General features: G+C 38.7%; 1 protein-coding gene across 7 annotated transcripts in view; it reads right to left on the reverse strand.

Moving 5' to 3' along the window:
• Positions 1–20,336, reverse strand: part of fat1a (FAT atypical cadherin 1a) — a 100,108-nt gene that overhangs the window by 39,341 nt on the left and 40,431 nt on the right. For 5 of the 7 annotated variants that reach the window (XR_003674736.1, XR_003674738.1, XM_028456424.1 and 2 more), the window contains exons 5-11: positions 19,690–20,019; positions 18,997–19,213; positions 17,166–17,234; positions 15,757–15,896; positions 4,992–5,267; positions 4,702–4,912; positions 179–4,252 (exon numbers count right to left, since the gene is read on the reverse strand). Coding sequence is in view for 5 of the 7 variants with exons in the window: in XM_028456424.1 (XP_028312225.1) it covers positions 179–4,252; positions 4,702–4,912; positions 4,992–5,267; positions 15,757–15,896; positions 17,166–17,234; positions 18,997–19,213; positions 19,690–20,019 (5,317 nt within the window). In the remaining 2 variants the exon portion in view is untranslated. The remainder of the gene's footprint in view (positions 1–178; positions 4,253–4,701; positions 4,913–4,991; positions 5,268–15,756; positions 15,897–17,165; positions 17,235–18,996; positions 19,214–19,689; positions 20,020–20,336) is intronic. The other 2 variants (XM_028456440.1, XM_028456431.1) reach the window with 1 other exon arrangement.

Consider the following 20,336-nt stretch of genomic DNA (forward strand, 5'->3'; position numbering starts at 1 on the left):
ACAGTTATAATAATAATAATAATAATAATAATAATAATAATAATATAAAATAATCTCGTTAAAATAAGTGAATGCCTTATTTCCCAAAGCTCTCCATTCATAAAAACAAAACAAATAAAAAAACAGGTACACAAAGCAGTAGGGAAATATGATTTTTTTTTACCATGCAAATGCCCACCTGTGATAAAGTAGTTCACTTGTTTATTAATGTCTTCAGAGTCGTCATCTGTGGTGCTGAGGATTGCAATCACACCACTCGGAGGGGGGTCATCTTCACTGACTGTGCCTTTGTAGATTTCTGCGGTGAAGCGAGGTGGGTTGTCGTTCACATCAGCAACTGTTACCTCCACTTTTGTACCAGTAGCATGTTGGACTCTGTCTCCCTGGTCTGTGGCAATGACCCTTATTGTGTATTTGTTCATCTTTTCCCGGTCTAGCTCTTTTAATGTGGACACCCATCCAGTTTCTCTGTTGACAGCAAAAAGCTCAGGGATTTCATGTGAATCCTGTTTGGAGTCAAGGCTGTAAACAACATGTCCGTTGGTTCCAAAATCATAGTCATTGGCTTTGACTTGAATAACCTGAGTGCCGCTTGGAAGGTTTTCAACAATCACAGCTTCGTAAGGGTCCGACTCAAAGACTGGCTTGTTGTCATTAACATCTTTAACTTGAACGTTTACATCCACTGAGGCAACTACCTCAAAGTTCTGCTGTATAGTTTGTGCCAACAACGTAAGTTGGTACCATTTGGTTATCTCATGGTCGAGGCTTTTTTGCACTTTCAGGGCTCCACTGTCTCTGTCTATAACAAACACTTCATCTTCATTGCTCTCAGGAGTGTTGCCCTTGACAATGCTGTACACAATTGGCAGCTCACTCTCAGCCTGAATCACATCTATCTCAGAGCTGATGGGAAGGTCTTCAGCAATTGTGTAGCGGTAATGCGTTTCGGCAAATTTGGGAATTGGGGTCTCTGATGTGACAATTCTAATGTATACCTGAACAACTGATTGCTTTAGTGGGTTTCCATTATCTTTTGCCCTTACAATTAATGAATAGATTACATCTTCAAGTCCAATGAGGCTTTCTTTGGTTACAATGACACCAGACGTTGGATGAATCTCAAAGTTTTCCTCCCCATTTTCAACATCTGCTTCAAGTGAATACACAATATCAGCATTGGTTCCCTCGTCCATGTCTGAAGCAGCAATTTTAACAACTGAAGTTCCTCGAGGTACATCAGATGTGATCGTGGCTTTGTAATCTACTGCTCTGAATTGTGGGGCATTGTCATTAGCATCAGTGACAATAACATTGACGGTACAAAAGCCAACTTTTCCACCACCATCTTTAGCTATTAGAGAAATTGGTATGACCTTTTCATCTGGATTTTCACGATCAAGGGGTTCTAGCGTAAATATCTCTCCATTACTGTTAATGGAGAATTTGTCTTTTGCAAAGTCATTGATAATCTGGTAAGTGATTTGTCCGTAGATGCCTTCATCATCATCCGTGGCCTTTGCATCGCCTACCAAAGTACCAGCAGGAGAGTTTTCAATGAGCTCCATCAAATAGTCCTCTTGTGAGAAGATGGGGTTATGGAAATTGGCACTAATTACAGTAACAACAACAAGGGTGGAGCTTCTGAACACCCCGTCGGACACTGATACGTTGAGATTATAAAGATTCTGCATATGAGGCCTTCGGTGGTTGGAAATGACAATTGTGCCTGTGTGCTTGTTGATTGCAAAGTTCTGATCTTCATTTCCAGATATTAATGCAAACTCCAACATTTTCAAATCTGAACTGTCAGCATCAGAAGCCTGAATTTGGCAGATGAAGTGTCCACGAGGTGCCAATTCACTGATTGTCACTCTGTAGATGTGCTCTGTAAACTCTGGAGGGTTGTCATTGAGATCGTTTACATCTATTGTCACCATGACGTCGCTGGAAAGGGCAGGAACTCCTCCGTCCACAACGCGAACTATTAGCTGGTGTTGCTGAATTTCCTCATGATCCAGAACTTGAGCTGTAGCGATTACTCCTGTGTCACGGTCAATCCTGAAACAATCCAAACTCTTTCCCTTTTCCTCAACTAACTGAAAAAATACTTCCTGATTATGGCCTGTATCAGCATCTTTGGCCTCAACCTGTAAAACAGATGTACCAATAACTGAGGCCTCAGAGATATTGGCGTAATAGGACTTTGACAAAAACATGGGAAAGTTGTCATTCACATCTTCCAGGATGATATCCACAAAAACCTCAGAATGTGCTCCAGTTAATGAGTCTGTAGCTCTGACATTTAGCTTATAAGCAGGATGTGTCTCGAAGTCTAAAGGTTTAACCACATGAATAACCCCTGTGTTGAAATCAATTGAGAACTGTTTGAATGGATCTCCCTCAGAAATGGTGTAGACAATTCTTGGGCCCTCAGAGTCAGTGGCCTGCACGAGAAGGACTGGCGAGTGTAACTGGATGTTCTCAGGGATTTCAATGCTGTAAAAGGCTTTCTCAAACACAGGTACTGCTTTGTTCACAACCCTCACAGGCAATTCTACCTCAGCAGACAGAGCAGGTTCTCCACTATCTTTTGCAATAACAACAAGAAGAAAGTCTGCATTAAGTGAATCCTCATCAAACTTCCTTTTTATTGAAATCTCTCCAGCAGGATTAATTTGAAAGTGCTCTTGATGTTCCCTCAGATGATAATGGATTTCTGCATTGACGCCAGTATCTTTATCCACTGCAGTGACTTGTCGTATAACGTGGCCTTCCACTGCATCTATTTGGACCAAGGCGTGGTATGGCAGGTTCACAAACATAGGCTTGTTATCATTTTCATCCAACACTGTCACCGTCAATATAACGTGAGCTCTTTCTTCAGACTTGTCTTCTCTTGTGACCTCAACAACAATGTCAAATGTATCCTGTGCTTCACGGTCAAATGGGATTCCAGTGGTTGAGATGACCCCAGATGTGCGGCTGATTTCAAACCTGCTGTCAGGGTTCAGGATTTTATAAAATAAAGGCTCATTCACCTGATTTCCAGCAGTAGCAATGACTGCCAGCGTTTTCTTGTTTGATGAGTTTTCCTGGATGTAGGCTTTATATGATTCTCTGGTAAACTTGAGTGTTCCCTCCTTGTTTTCCTTAACATTAATCTTCACTCCTGCAACGCTGGCAAATCTACCATCAGAGACCCTGATTTTTAACTCATATCTGCTCCTTAGCTGAGTGATGTTCTGTATTGTGATTATGCCTGTAATAGGATCCATTTTAAATTTGTCACCAATATTCCCCTCAGAAATGGAAAAGAGAAGTCTGGAGTTGGGTCCGGTGTCTGCGTCTGTGGCATTGACCTGAATGACTTCCACACCTTTGTATGTGGGCAGGAGGACGGTAGTCTCATAAAGTTCTTGGCTAAAAACTGGTGCGCAGTCATTCACATCAATTACTTCAATAGTCACATTTGCCGCAACCTCTGCAAACATCCGTGGCATTCCAAGATCATGCACCTGGACTGTGAATCGAAACACACTTCTCTGTTCATAATCCAAAGCTGTTGTGGTCCTGATGGCTCCGGTGCTCAAGTCAATTGAGAAATAGTTGTGTGCAAAAGGTTCAACGATTTGATAAACAAGCATGGCATTCTGATCAGAATCAGCATCAGAGGCTTGAATGACTAAGGGGCTGTTTTTATCAGTAAGGACAACACTGTTGATGGGTGCTGACTCACTGATCACTCCTTTGAATTCTGACTGGGTAAAGATTGGAGCATTGTCATTATCGTCCTTCAGATGAATTACAAGCGTTGTGTTGCTTGAGAGCCCAGCCATGTTGGTGGCCTGTATGATCATCATGTAGAGAGTGGTGGTCTCGTAATCCAATGCTTGCCGTGTCACCACCACTCCAGAGTTTGGGTTTATGTCAAAGGCATTGTTGATGTTCCCACTTTTTATTTGGTAGAAAACTGATGACTGACTGACAGCAGTGACAGAGCTCACAAAGCTTCCTGGGTACAAAGATTCACTGACTTCTACTGAGAACTCCTTTTCAGTGAACCTGGGCGCAGCATTGTCAGAGACTGTTACCACAATTTTCACAGTGGTTGTAGCTGACAGTGGAGGGATGCCATTATCAGATGCCTTGATAGTGAGCTCGAACATAGTTTTACTGCTGCGATCAAGCTCTCTGGCTACAGAGATGGTCCCAAGAACAGGATCTATGGTAAATGAGTTGGCTACATTTCCTGTAAAAAAATAAAAAATTATATATTAAAAATAATTTGACTCTGACATAATAACAATGATAATGTTAACTCAATTAAAATGTATACCCTAAGCAAAGCAATAGCAACAACAACAAAATCAAGCTTTAATATAAATACATAATGTCATCAGAGCAATTTTAAAACAGAGCATCTAAAAAATAATCCAACTGTTGCGTAATTTTCCTTTTTATACATCAACTCACTGAAGGACAAAACCACTTTGAGGAAAGCTGGGAAGGATCCATGAACAAAGTCTTCAATATAAGCAAACTCTAAAGCATTTCATTCATGATCCAGCATGCAATAGGACTCATACATTTTTATGAGCTGATTTCATTAGCATTACACCACAATGAAAGCTTTTTTTGTGCCGTTGGACAGAAACACGAGCGGAAATTGTGGCTAATGACTCAGATGGTCTTTCATACCTGATTCAATGCTGTAGACAACCTCTGAATTTGGTCCCTTGTCCTTATCCAGAGCTGTCACCTGCAGCACGGCGGAACCAACGGCAGCCGATTCAAACACTTGCCCCGAGTACGGCATCCCAATGAACCAGGGTGTATTATCATTGGCATCATCCACTTCAACGATGACACGTACAAGGTTTCTTTTAACAGGAATGTCCTGGTCTCGGACCTGGAAATAAATTAGTTATGAAAAAGAGAAAAGGTAATTATCTGAAAATATACTTTTGTAAATGCCTACAATCTCATACCATAACAGTGAGAGTGTGGCGATGCATGGTTTCATGATCTAGTCTCTCAGTGGTGTAAAGGGTTCCAGTTCCTGGATCGAGACGGAACTTTCTCAGGCTGAAGGGATCCGTGCTGCTCAAGAGCGTGTAAGTTAATTTGTTCTTCTCATCTCGGTCCACGGCACTGATTTGCAGGACCTCGGACCCGGCTGGCTTGTCTTCAGGGAGGTTCACCATGTACACCTGCTGAGAGAACTCTGGCCTGTGGTTGTTTGTGTCGATGACGCGGATTAGTACCTAGAGGAGAGAATCAATATTGTATAGTATTAATTTTTTAAGCAGTTAAACATCTGTTTTAGAGTTAATATTGTTGCTAATAAGTGTCTGGATTGATACATCATTCATTCACAGTTTGACTGGTTGAGTTAAGTTATCCGTAGCCACAGCTTCTGTCAATTTGCGCCAGAGTCATTATCAAGCACTGATAAATGTATACATATAATACAATTACGTGTACTGTGTCCAGGGAAAGGAGCGTTAAGTGCCTTGCCAAAGGACACTGCAAAAATGTTGTTGATGGGAGGAATTTTAACATTCAGCCCTCCGGTTATTGAGCAACTTGCTCTACTTTCAAAGCTACTGCCACCCATAGTCTAAAGTACCGTAAGTGGTATACATCAATAGCAATATTCAGTATTTTAGTAACCTTTCTTGAATATAAATCTATATGTATCATAATTTTACAAAATATTTAAATTAAACGCACCACTTGATGATCTCTCACTTGTAAACGATCTCTAAATCAGTGTATTGTTTTTTTGAAGAGATACTGATTGCTGGTAACAGAAAATAAAATAAAAAACACAACAAAGAAATAGACCTGCCAATATACTGTGAAGACATATTTTATTATGACGTTCCACTTGTGCTTTTCTGTTTTTATTTTATTCTAATCTATTCAACTTAATTTTAGATGTTTACACTGACTTTGTTTTTTCTTATTCATTGTGCACACATGGGGGCCAGTGTCCCCAAAAGTCCAAAATTCCACTAGGAGCAAGTTTTATCAACACCAGCCATTTGTCGACTCGACTTCCGACAGAGGATTATGGAGAGCTGCTGGAATGCCATCTCTGCCTCCCAGAGCAGCGAGGGACTTCTATGGTTGCCAAACATGAGGAACAAAAGGGATCAGCCCAGATTAGACACCTGCATACCAAACACCAGGGGGTGATCTCCCATAAGGAGAAGCTCAAAGTCAACAGTCCTGCTTGGTCGAGGAGTGGACAGGTGATAAGATGCTAGGTGATGAGAGGGTTTGGTGACTTTCTGCTCTGTTTTGTTTTGGTGTTTGTGGATCCATGCAAGCTTCTATCAGAGACAAATATAGACTCAACCTGTCAGGACTGATAACATTTACAATCTGCTGGGTGCTGGGATGTTGGCGAGGCTGCTCAAGCTCACAGATGCCGCCTTGCCGGGAAGCTTGGACTGCGTGGCATCTGTCAGTGCTGTGATCAGGCTGTTTGCAATGAATCATGTGGAATCAGCAACCCATGTCATAACAATAATCAACACCTAAGGTAATACATGCATAATGTTTCTCGTTTTCTTATGAAATGTCAGACAAATAGCCTCCAATCACTGATATCTTACACACAACACTATGTAAGGTAATAGGCCACCGCTATTTAACCCATCATGTCAACAGTGAGTGAGGTGAAAGCTAACAATGCTATCAAGATTCAAGAAGAGGAATGAAACATTTTTAGTAGGATTTACATCTCGTCACCCAACAATGCACCTACATAAGCACAAAAACTTATTTGCATGGAGGCAGTGCACTTCAAAGGAACTTTGCCCCTGAAACATTTCAAAGGTTCATGATACAGGCTGACTGCAGCAGAAATGCTGCTACAGAGGAGCTGGAGTCTTTGTATATAGATTCCTCTGGGAGTACTGAGAAGGAACGAAAATGGGACACAGACATGACAGATAGAGATTTAAGGGGAGAAAGTGCTGCAAGGGTGAGATAAAACTGAAAGACAACTGACAGAAAACAAAACAAAACAAAACTACAGTTAAAAAAATAGCAATTTTAAAAAACCTGGGGTATAGGAAGATAATGCTTGAAGAAAAGATGTGACTGAGAAAAACCAGACCCCAGAGAAAGTGGCATCGACACGCCTGTCAACTTCAGTTTTAAAGGCAGGAAAATGTGTAAGCGTGAGTAAATGAGTTGAACCTTACAGAATGAGGTATAAAGGGAACCTTTGTGATGTGGACTAAGATAACATGGGAAGCAGGGGAGTGGGAACAGATTGGGAACAGAACAGCTTGAGGTGGTACCACACAGCCAAAAGAGGATGCAGTATAGCTGGGAGGAAAGGAAGGCCAGGCTGAGAACCGAGGCTGCCTTGTTGGCAGCTTCTGGCTCTTTGGTGCCAGAGCTAGAATGCAGCACCCCTCGTTTACGTCAGCTGATCCATCAAAGACGCCTTCTTACAGCTGCAATGGTCAGATGGAAAACACATATACGGCTGACTCAATCTTTCCACGGGCCTCCCACAGGCCAAAACCCCTGATACTGTCGGTCACTAAAATCAGTTTTTTTTTGTCTTGAAAATACCCTAATTGTAATTTAAACAAAGAGCTCAAACATGTATAAAATGATTCTTTCTGAATAAAGCAACACCTTTTGTATTCTATCCAGAGCAGGGCACGAGGGGCCTCTCACTGTGCTCATTGTCAGTTTGTGCCATGTGTGGGAGTGGAAGCCCTCCTGCCAGGTGGCAGATTTGGGCAAAGGAAAAGGCTACTGGCACAGAACACTTCCAACATGTTCCCAAAGCAGGATTAGCTCACACCACTTCCTACTGAGGCCCACAGCTCCTGTTTACATTTAATGCCAACAAAATAGAACAATCACCAGCCATCACTTGTGCTTGGCCAATAAATGTTAAAAAAAAAAAAAAAGTTTAAATTGGTGCATGCAGATGTTAGAATAAGGCGGATCTGGATAAAAAAGCTAGAGAGAAACAAAGAAAGAAAAAAAAATGTTTCTTCGAGGGAGGAAAATAGGCCAGCCTGTCTGGCAGCACACATTCCACATGACTTTGATTTGAACAATAGATAAATCGAAGCGCCCACAAGGTGAGCTGCATGAGTGTGATGACTTTCATTTGATTTGCAGAAAAAGCTTCTGCGTGGGTTTTTAACAAGAAAACAAAGAATGTCTCCAAAGAACACAAACATAAACACATAGATCCTTGGTTGACAGGGAAACTTCCTTATTTTCTCCTTCAAACACAAATTAGGTGCAAGTATGCACTTGGAAACTCCTTGAATTTTCTGAATGCACATTAACTGCTTGATTTACATGGTTTGCATGCATAAACTAGAAAGCAAACTTCACTTGATTAACTAACCAAGATTGCATCAGTTAAACATACAAAAAAACAAGCACTTAATTTAACATTTTTGGCTCTAATAATTATGCAATCTGGGTGGAGCTGTTATAACGCGCTAAATAGTCGAAGTAGGAAATAGAACAGGGACTATTTTGTGCATTTCTTTAGCATGTTTGAAAAGCAGGTGTTAACTGCCACTTTACACGTGATAGCTGCAAATATAGCTGCATGATAGCTGCCTAAATGAGGGGGAGACGTTGGTATAAAAAAGGATAACGGGGAGGACAGATCTTTTCTGCTTGACATTTCTGGAATGACTAAATCAAACTATGTTTCCTTTGTTCTTCTTATATCGGTCCATCTTTTCATAACGTCATCTCTTGTTTTTTGTTTTCCACATCATTCACTTTATCACAGACAGCCTCTAATATTGTGTTTCTCCAGCTTATATTCACATTTCTTTGCTGTAATTTAAAAATACTAGTACAGTGCCCGTCGGAAGTATGCATTCATGTGGGAGCATAAGGGGTATATTTGCGGGTGCAATTTTCCTGGTTTAATTCTATGCAACGTGCATCACTTTTATATTTTTTTTGTTTGGTGTATTTTTCTGTTTTTTGGAGTCATGTGTATTTGTGTATCTTTCTGTTGTCTTTTTGTGCATAAATGTTTGTTTTTTTTTTTTTTTTTTTTTTTTTTGGGGTCATGTGTATTTTTGTATCTTTCTGTTGCGTTTTTGTGCATTTTTTGTATAATTATTGTTTTTTGTTGCCATTGCAGTGTGATTCTGGAACGTTTTTGTGTATTTTTGTATCTTTTTTAGTGTAGTTTAGTGCATTTCTGTTGTTATTTTGTGTGTTTTTGTATAAATATTTAGTTTTGTGTATTTTGAGTCATTTTCATATTTTTGTTGTTGTTTGGTGTATTTTTCTGTAATGTATGTTTATTGGAGTCATGTGCATTTTTTATTCTTTCAGTTGTCTTTTTGTGCATTGTGTTTTATTTTACTCATTTAGTATTAGTATATTTAAATAAATAAATAAATACCGTGTGTGTGTTACGTGAAATGCTTGAGACGCTGATAACCAAACTCCATAGTGATTGTAGCACCAATCAGAAAAACAACCAAACTGCACAAAACAAAACGTAAAGCTCAAAACTACATGAGTGAGTAAGTAAATTAAAGTATTACCTACAATTCGGCTGTCTTTTTAAAAAAAACAAAAATCGTGTTTTACCTTCGAACCGAGTGGTCGGAGCTTAGCTTCCATGCACGGCACCACACAGAATCTGCAGTTTTCCAGATGGAGAATTGAACAGGTTGAGGTCAATACCGACTCTAGTGAAACAGCGCGTTATTGAGCAACAGTTATATGGTTTAAACAATGGGAAACGTGTTTGCAAAAAAGTCACCAGTGGCTGACGGTTTCAAATGATCTATTCAGAGAGCTCCCGTGTTTAAGAAGCTAACGACAGCATGGCACAGGAGGAAGCGGAGGAGGAGTGGCCGCACATGTAACTCTTGCTCGGGTGAGGAGCTGTGCAGTGAAATAGATATAGATGCGCCCCCTCACACCCTGAGGTCAAAAGTTGAATAGGTTTTATTTCAGGGCCGTCCAGAAGTGAAATAAAATTAAAATAAACATTTGGAAATGACCAAATTACTTCAAAATAACAGATACACACACTCGGGGTATTTGGAACCCGTTGACCGAGTTTCAGGTCGAACTTGCAACGTGTCGGGGAGATCATCAGAAGATCACCAACAAATGTCCAATGGTGAACAAATACTTCCTCTCTACACTGTGATGATTCTCTGAACCAATCAGTGTCTGCTTTGTGCCTACGTCACATCTTTAGGCCAGGGCTGTTTTTTTTGGAACCTCAGCGAAGGAGGTACTAAAAAAAGCAGCACTAGATACCAAGGAGAAGGTATTTTTTCCCAGTGGAAACGAGCCGATACCGCCAGTGGAAACGCGCCAAAGTGACTCATTTATGTGAAATACGATGGAAACAACAGAAGAAACGATGGAGTGTAACTCGCAGCCAAAAGAGGCAGAACATCCCTGGCCTCACATTCAATCCATATTCACCCCACAGACTACGAAAAAGAACAGCTATATCATGCAATGTCATCTGTGTCAGCCTAGAAATGACAACACTTCAGCCAACAAGAACTTCATTTCAAAATTTAGAAAACATGTTGCAGTAAGTTGTAGTTTAATTTTGTTTTTTTTAATATAGAAAAAAAGCCTTTCAATGATTAAATACTGTATATGATTTGGGGATTATTTTCTTGTTTTGAATTACATTTGATGTTTAGAAATCGTTAGAGCGGCGTCCAAGCGCTGTCTAGCAGATGCCTGCTGGCGTGTATAGTGCTGTATACCCAGCTGACCACTGCAAGTCAGCTTTTTGTTATGGAGGGAGCAGAATTACTGAATCTGTATGCTTTATAAGCCACACTTTGTGACGTACGCCAAATGCTCCTGTTGTGCTGACAGCCAAATGCTGAGCGAAAGAGACAGAATAAAAGAATTCCCAGACCTTGTAACAATTACACAAATTTTGGTCGGCCAGCCATACATACATACAACACTGAAAATAGACTGTGACTATCCCTGAGCACAAATCCCAAAAGAGGAACACATGTCTATCAGTGTAATTGATTAAAAAGGTTTATTGGACTTGCTTATATTTTAGGAGAATTAGTTTCAGTGTCCTTGGGAAACTGAGGCATTTACTTTGCTGCCGGGGGGCTTAAAAGTAACCATAATATGAGGTCTAGCTGCCAATAAGCTTAACAGTTTAGGAAATAATCAAAAATGCATTCTTGTCTCAGAGTAAGTTGGCTGTCTTTTTGTGTTTTGTTTTTTCATTTTCTTAGTACTGCAATAAACATCAAACAGACCTTTTTATTTATTTTTTTCAATCATGGTGACATATTATTCATTAGTCAGACTCATGTTTAACAAAGATCTTACACAAATTCATCCAATTTTGTTGACCTATTTAAAAACTTTTCGTATTATGTGTACAGTTGATTTGCATACCACATTCTCGGCTGTGTGACAGGGCCAGTGCCACAGGAACCTTTGCCTATGATTATTTAATCTAAAATGTCATCACATTCTGTATTTAATGGAAGCCTTTACACCACAGCGCATCATGAGTGAATTTGATAATCTCTGTTGGCTGTTTTAAAGGATCTCTTCTGGAATAAGGGACGTGTTGCTTCCTTGGATGAGCAGCGAAATGCCAGCGAAAGCGGCGCTTTATTCGAGACCGAGTGGAGCGCAGCAGCCAGATGATGAAAGGCTTTATTCATACGGAGTGACGACAAAATAGTCTCTTTCCAGCTACAGTTCTTTGCAGCTCCTCTTTGAGAACAAAGGACAAAACATTTTGAATGCGGCTGTCCCTTATAAATCAAAGTACCATGGAGAAAAACCATCAAAATCTCACACACACACACACACGCACGGCGGAATAATCAGAACAAAACACTAAGACAACTAGCATATTATAAAGGCTTTGTTGCAGCAGCTCAGCTTTGTGCATTGTTGGACATAATTGTTCCATATTTAATTTTTTATGGTTCATCTTCAAAAGACCGTGTCAAAGTAAGAGGAGGCGAAAAGACTGATCGAGAGGGACAGCAGAAAGTATTTTGGGAGGGGTGCGAGGAACTCAGGAATGCACATTGGTACAAAAAGCTTGGAAACAGATGATATCATCGTCATAACAGAATGACAATGCTGCACAATGTACGATTCAGTGTTCAAAGGATGATAAATATTATCACAGTTTACTTTGGTTTGCTAACATTTATAGGATAAATACAACTTTTTTTATGTTTTTTCACATGACTCCTTATTTTCAGCTGCTTTTTGATTTAAAATATGAAAACTGATGCTCTTTGAGAAATAAAGAAGCTAAAATCCTTCCTCTAGAACACACATAGGCAACAGGCGGCCCTCGTTCTAAATTTGTGCGGTCTTCAAAACAAAATTGCAATTCATGGAGTTGGAAGTTATGAAGCCCAATATAAAACACACAACTCCAGAAACAGAAAACGACAGCAAAATGCACAAAATGTCAACAAAAGTACACAAAATGATAACAAAGACAAACAACCACTTATAAACAAAATGACCACAAAAACAACAACATATACAAAAGGACTTCAAAGACACAAAATGCCCTCGAAAATGCACAAAACGACAGAAAAATACACAAAAAGACGGCAATAACACAAAAATATAACACACAAAAGGGCAACAAAAATTTGCCACATTGATAAGAAAAAGACAAAATGAAATCAAAAACACAAAATATCTAAAAACTCAAAAAACACCTAGAAAAGCCATACAAAAGGACTATAAAGACAAAACCCTTTGTTCTTTCCTGCATTAATGCTCACGTTGTCCATTATTCTAAATGCTCACATACAGTAAATGTTGATAATGTGGCCCTCCCATCAGACAATCACATTTTTGTGGGCCACGCTCTGATAGCAGTTGCCCATCTCTGCTTTAGAAGACTCCATCTGCCCATGCCTCACACATAAACATGAGAGCAATGTTACAGCTATCATTTACTGATATTTCAAAGTGAACCCACAAGGCCACTGTGTGTTTCACAAAGCAGTTAGCAGATTACTGTGAGACTGACTCTAGCTTCTGAGCTCAGCTGGGATGTCACATGTGCTGCTCATTACTTAGCGTACTGTTAACAACCTCTTCTGTTTTAAAAGGACATCTTTCATAATCATACTTATTTGGGAGACCTGTTAATAGGGTTGAATCACAAAAAATAGCAAACATCAAAGCAAAATGTACTTTGAAGATGTCCCTAAAATAAACTCACTTTCTCAGTTTCTGAATAGAGATTCAACATTTCTGAATATCTCATTATTTGTTTGTTTTTTTCTAAGAAGGTGATTGATATCAAAGACTGCCTGAAACATAACAGGTTTTATTCATACAAATAAACATAATTTAACCTAATGACACCAAGAAACTAAAGGCCACGTTGCAAGATTATACCGAAACAGGGGTGTGCCAAAAATATTGTTACAATAAATTGTGATATTTCGTCTTGCTGTACGTTATCGATACACTGGTGCTGAACATTAATTTTTTTATTTTTTGTTGTCATTTTTTTACATATATTAAGTACTAACAGGGTTCCCACTTTTTTTTTCCTCAATGGTTTTTCAAAACTTTTCCAAAATATTACTGGTACTGGTTTAACAGAGGTCTGCCAGTGTGCCATGGTTAGTAGCAAAAATGTGGCTCAGAAAATGCAAGTTGTCCTCCATTACTTATCTATCATAGCATCGTACAATGGCACAATGGCTTTTAACACCCATTTTGCAATATATCATAAACATTAAAATGAAATAGCCGACATTTCCAAAACTTTTCCAAAGCAGTTAAATTATTCCATGACTCTTCAAGACTGGAAAATATTTTTTTTCAAATTCCATAACTTTTCCAGGAATTTCATGACAGTGGAATCCCTGCGCTCAGCACAAGTTAAATGTTCTCAGGTTTTCAAGTTTACAAGTTTACAAAAAACAAATTAATATTAGCATTATTAGCACTGAAATGTATGTGCAGTGCTGGTTTAAGTTTTACACATGGTGGTAAGTTTTCATAGACCACCCAGTTGTTTATATTTTTAATGCACTGACTGAAATGTTTATTTTTCATATGCAGTGAAATGTTCCAGTTTTCATAAAACAAGTTCCTTCTGCTTGTAAAGCAGCCCTGATATGAGACCATGTTTACAGAGAAGTTGATAATACTAGCACTGGAATGACTATTTTCTGCATTCATTTTGTTTTTAATGATTTAAAGTTAATTTGCAAATATCATCAATAATATTTTTGGTGCAGCATTATATTGTATCAGTCTTTCCTTAAAGACTTAAACATAACACAAGGACATGTGACTAGTTGTGGTCAGTGTGTGTTAAGAGGAGTCACTGTGCAGTATACACTGTGTTTTACTTGGCTATCATTTATGTGAAATTGATTAACAATGTTTTGTAATTCCTGTGAAATGGATTCAGTGCAGTAGATAAATTCTGAATTTCTTCAGTGACAAATATCGTAATGTGTTATGGATGAAATTTCCCCCGTGTTATATTGATTATCGCAGATTTGCTGTATCGCATTAATATCATTATCGTGGGCAAAATGGTGATATATCGTATCACAAAGCACCTGGTGATAACCAGCCCTATACCAAAAGCTGTCATTTTTGTTTTTATTGTAAATCAGGCGTATCAGTTTGATCTCAAGTGGGCCACAGACTTTATGCAGGAAAACAAGTATTTTGAACATTATTGTGCCATAGTTTTCACTTCTAAAAACACAAAATACGTAAGAAACATCCAAACAATAAGTGGCCGATAGTCCCAACAGGATCTTCACTTTAAACTTCCTAGATTTTGTGACCAATTTCTATTTAATTAAGGGAAATATTACATCAGGATTATAAGGATTTAGTAAGAATTTTGAGGTTTTTTCAACTGTTCAACTTTAAAAATTACTTCAATCTTGGGAAATAAGCCCTGGGAAAAATGTGAGTCTCTGCATATATTGTTGAGTTTAATTTACACAATGATTCATGTCATTTTTACTTTCTGCTGCGGGCCGAATTGGATGCTCCAACAGGCTGGATTTGGCCCCTGGGCCATGAGTTGTAAATATACAGTATATGAACCAAAAATGATGTTGAAACTGTTTAAGATCGAGGTTATTTCATTGAGTACTTATATTTAAATGCTTAATTTTTGTATTAAAATGTTAATGTAACAGGAACTTTTTATATGTTGCCCTTTTTCTATCCAAAAGTCTTATAGCCTTAACTTATTTTTGAGACATCCAAATCAAGTCCGTTGTAGTAAATGTATAGAGTTGGTATAAAGACATAGATACAATGAAGTGAACACGTTTTGACCTACTTTACTGAAACTGAAAACTGCAAACAGGACACATGAATGGTGACTGTTTGTCAGCCTGCTTTATGAAAAAGGGTTTTCAGACGAGATGACATCACCTCACTCAGCACAGCCTGAGGACATCATATACCACAATGCTTGTATTATTAGTCCAGACATTGTTTGGAAGCCGCTAGCTACAGGTAACAGCAATCTGAGGGGAGCCCTACAACTAATCAAATGTTTGGCTTTTTTTCATTATTTGTTGTTGGTCTGTTGAAAACAAGCACAGTATTAAACCTTCACCCAGCTCAACAAACAGGCCAGCCTGACAAAGTGCCTAACTCGGTACTTTCAGCGCCACAGAAAACAACTATGACAACTGCCTCATCAGACTCCGACTGTTTCATTAGCGTTTCAATTACCTGGGTGCTGACAGTTCGTGTCCCGTCCGTGGCTTCCACTGTCAAGTTGTAATTTGATTTCTGCTCCGCGTCCAAGGGCCGAGCTACAATCAAGGTTCCACTGGCCTTGCCCACGTCAAAGCGGCTGTCATAATTACCACCTGTGGAATTGTTTTTCATTGTAAACAGAAGGACAGGAGACGACAGGGGATTAGCAGGACATCATTACTCATTGTGTGCATATAACAGGGTTACTCAAATGCACAATGATGATGCCCATAGATGAACACAAAGACACTTTTTCCTAAACCTCTTTAATGTGTTGGGGTCAATTATTATTGTATTGTATTGTTCTAATCGCGTAATTGATAATTAATTACAATTATGGTGCAATAATAAATTACATTTTAATAAAATAAAAAAACTAAACTATTGCGCTACATATAGTGTTGACCTTTGACAGCATGTGCAAACAAGGTAGAAAATAATAAATAAATTGAAGAAAAAAAATAATCTGTTGCTGTCGTTATCGTAGTTAAATTGTAACTGAGTTTAGATAATTAACTGTGTAATTGTCATTGCCATTAAAATTCTATGAAAACTATCCATTACAACAACTGTCAATTATAATTCAATGCAAAAACAATTCTATTTACAGTTCTACACATGTGTAGTTACCAATTATTATAATATGTTCCATATCAAGCTTTCCCACATTTTACCATTTAAAACATTTTTTAAATCTAGGGGTATACGGACACCAAAAAGGCTCAGACACCCACATCAAAAATATTAAAACTTATATTTTCATTAATTAGGAAACCTAACAAGGTAACCAAGAGATAGGGAAGAAATTAGATGATAGATATTTGTATTTAATTTATTTTACAGCTGATTTAGGACCTGCTATCATAAGAAACACTAACAGAAAGCTAACACGTGTAGAAGGTTAACTTTTATTAGGTTATTTATTTCAGGCACAGTAATTATGATTATTTATAATTGAACTTCAGTAACTGAGAACGTAATTGTAATTGACTTAATGAGGATAAAAATATATATATATATATTATTTCAATTGGGAAAAATGGTGGTCATTGTAATTATAATTGAACATAGATAATTGTAACTGACTCCAACCCTGGTAGATATAGGCAAAGCCGTGTATATGTAACACTAGTAAATACGCTTTGTTTAGGATGAAGGATAAACTGTTCGACAGCGGATATAACCTACAGCCCTAATTCTCAGTAGGAAAGCAGGTTTATCCAGCTCTTGTAAGACCCTTAATCAGGTCACAGGTTTGAAAGGAAAGAGGGAAGTGGCACAACGTCAAACCATCGCACAACACAGGTCAAACACAGCCACGAGACAATGGGGGAGACAATCTCCTAATACAGCACAGCCTGTTAGGAGACGCCAGCAGCTACCTTCTGCTGTACAGTTGTGGTCACAAGCCATCTGAAGGATGAAAAACACCTCAGTATCCTCTAAGCCGTCTTGAAAACAATCCAACCAAACAGAACATTCCAGAGACAAAAGGAGAGCAGGAAAAGAAAAACACAGAGGAAGAGAAAAGAAGAGAAGAGATGTGTCAGTCGGACATTGATTAGAAGGTTAGGAAGGAAAAGACAGAAGATCCAATACTTTTTTAAATCTTATCATGCAAAGAGTGCCTAACACAGTTGAACATTGAACTACTCCAATGTCTCACAAAAGAATAAGAGGTCGCAACTTAATATGCAACACCTCTTTAGGCGTTTTAGTTCACAGCTTCCATAAACATTGGTGCAGTATGTTTCTGAATCTAATCTCTTCAAGGTGTCATTTGATCTGTTTTTGTGAAAGATTGTGAACATGTCTTCATGGTTTTTTGCTTTCCTTACTCTGGATGTCTTGAGACAAATTGCTTCATGTCAGAACTAATGGGATCAAAATAGGGTCATGAAGACTTAGTGAAGACTAGCAATCGCAAAGGCAGCATTTTTTTCTGTCCTGTTTTGTACTGTCCTGTTATGTTCACAGAGTGTTTAAGAAGTACAGTCCACATGTTTACATGAAGTTAGTTAGATATGTTGAAGAGGTAAAGCCACAGATTTGTTTGCTTTATTGTTGTAATCTGTGCTTTAAAATGTATATTTTATATTTATTTAAAGTTTTAATAAATCTGAAATTGTTTATTATGAAATGAAAATAATTTATTGCTTGTGTTCATTGAAAAATACATGACAAGAGGCCCTCGCAATCGCAATATTGAGGAAAAAAATTGGAATTAGATTATTTTCCGAAATTGTTCAGCCCTAGTTTCCATGACAGATTTTCGCAAAATAAAATCAATATTTCTAAATGTCGACAAAGTTATGCTTTGAATGTGTTTCCATTGAAGATTGTTTAGGGGAGGAGCCTCATAAATCGCACCCAGCAAAACTTCGCTGCAGGAAGACGGACGCTCAGAACCTCCTTATAACTCTCCACATTCTTTTGTTATTTCACGTCTAATGTGGCAGTAATAATTTCAAAGTATAATGTTAAGAAATGTATCAGTCTCTTCTTCTGTTTACACGTGCCGCGCCATGTTTTCTCGGAGAGCAGTGGTCATGTGACCATGTACGCCACGTCATGTGACCATGTACGTCACGCTCTATGATGCGTGTTTGCGGAAATAGTGTTTCCATAGCGTGTTTTGCAACACATTTCAATATTGAAATGTCTGAAACACTTCCTCATGAATGCGTGAACACTTTTTTAGCGATGATTGAGTTCTTTTTAGTAATTCAGTTGATTCCATCACCATTTTTCATTGCCCTATTTAGACTTTGCACATTTCCAAGGGTAATGGAAACGTAGTTAGTGCAAGAGTGAAGCAAGAGTGAAGTGTTTGTCTTCTGATTGGCTGGTTAGTAAATCAATGAGCAGTGCTGATTGACGAATCGCCTGAGCTGGTAAAACAGGTACAACATTTTGAGTTTACATCATTAGACAAGATTTGCAATTACAAAACTGCTTTGCACATGCACAATATATTTTTACACATCAAAAACCTTTATAATCCTAATTAGAACCCATAAAAAATTTGTAATAAGTTAGACTTTTAGTCAGCCAGTAAGTCTATAACAAGCCTGGGTTATAGCTCTGCATCATGCACACTTAGTGGCATCAAAACATGGCCTTAATTGCTTTTCTTTCATTATAATAACACAATTACACTCAATCGACATACCCCTAAATGAATGATTGATGTGACTGTAAAAGGACAGTTACCTGTTATTTCAAACCACACAGAGACATCAGAGGACTCTGTGGCTATAACTCCCACCATGTGGGCCACGGGGTCACTTTCCATCACTGAAAATGTGAAGGGAGACTCCTCAAAAAGCAGTGGAGCGGGATCGGCTGGCAATTCTGGTTTGGGGATCCACTCAATGTGAAGGCGACAGGTGGAAGCCTTCTGAGGGCGTCCATTGTCCACAGCTTTAATCTAAAGGGGCAAAAATTTAACAAATGAACGTCATTTTCACTTTCCACATGCAGCTGGTTGTCTCTCTGAAATGATTTAGTGTAAACCATAAAAGCTTTCTTCTTCTTTTTTTTTTTTTGCATCCGTTAGCTCGCTGCACAGGAACTCTGATCAACAAAACATCTTTTGTGCTGGGCTCTTTTGTGCTTCACCCCTTTGTTCAGAGTTCAGTGCACTGTAACATTAACTCTGGTGAGCAGTGTGTAATTGTGGCACACTTTAAAACATAAATCAGAACAGGATCTCGAGAAAATGGAGGGAAATGTGGGTACTTTTCTTTTCATAGCCAAGTGAGGGGCTTGGAGACTTATTGAAACTCAAGGCATATGCATTCAATAGTAAATCTATTATTATTTCTCAATGAAAACATGTATAAAAATATCAATGTTTGTAAATGCAGCAATTTACAGCTTGCTCTCAGCGATTAAGATACTCACTGTAAGAATATCATATTCTCCAGCTGAGGAGAACTTCTTGGACGACACCAGGCCCGTCTTTGGCTCGATGAAGAACTTGCCGTGTTCATCGCCCTCCTCGATGCTGTAGGAGATCTCAGCGTTTGCTCCCTCATCACGGTCCGATGCAATCACTCTATACACAGGGTCCCTTTTAGTGTTCCGCTCTCTCTCGGGCCTCTCTCGCTCAGGGAGTTGGATCTTATAGATCTTTTCCAGGAACAGCGGCCTATTGTCGTTCTCGTCAAGGACTTTAACAATGACGCGGACGGTGGTGGATTTGGCAGGAACGCCGTGATCAGTAATTGTGATCTGATGAGAAGAAAAAGAACATCTCATGTAAAAATCATCTGTAAGCTTATAAACAGACAGGAATAGGATGTATATCTTATGATTTGAACTTATTTCCCACTGAGTAATTCTTCTATCTCCAAGCTAGAGCCACTCTTTTTATTTTCTTTGTATTCCTAGTTGTTTTGATGATACAGACTGTGCACGGGATTAGTAAACATCCAGACATCTGCTTAGAGTTACAAATCCATCAGTCTCATAATAAAGAGAACACATGCTTTTGCACGTTTATAATCACTTATGCCTTCATCTGTGACTGCAACAAAACGCTGACTGCA

This window comes from Gouania willdenowi, chromosome 1, assembly GCF_900634775.1.
Source record: "Gouania willdenowi chromosome 1, fGouWil2.1, whole genome shotgun sequence".
Lineage (NCBI taxonomy): Eukaryota > Metazoa > Chordata > Actinopteri > Blenniiformes > Gobiesocidae > Gouania > Gouania willdenowi.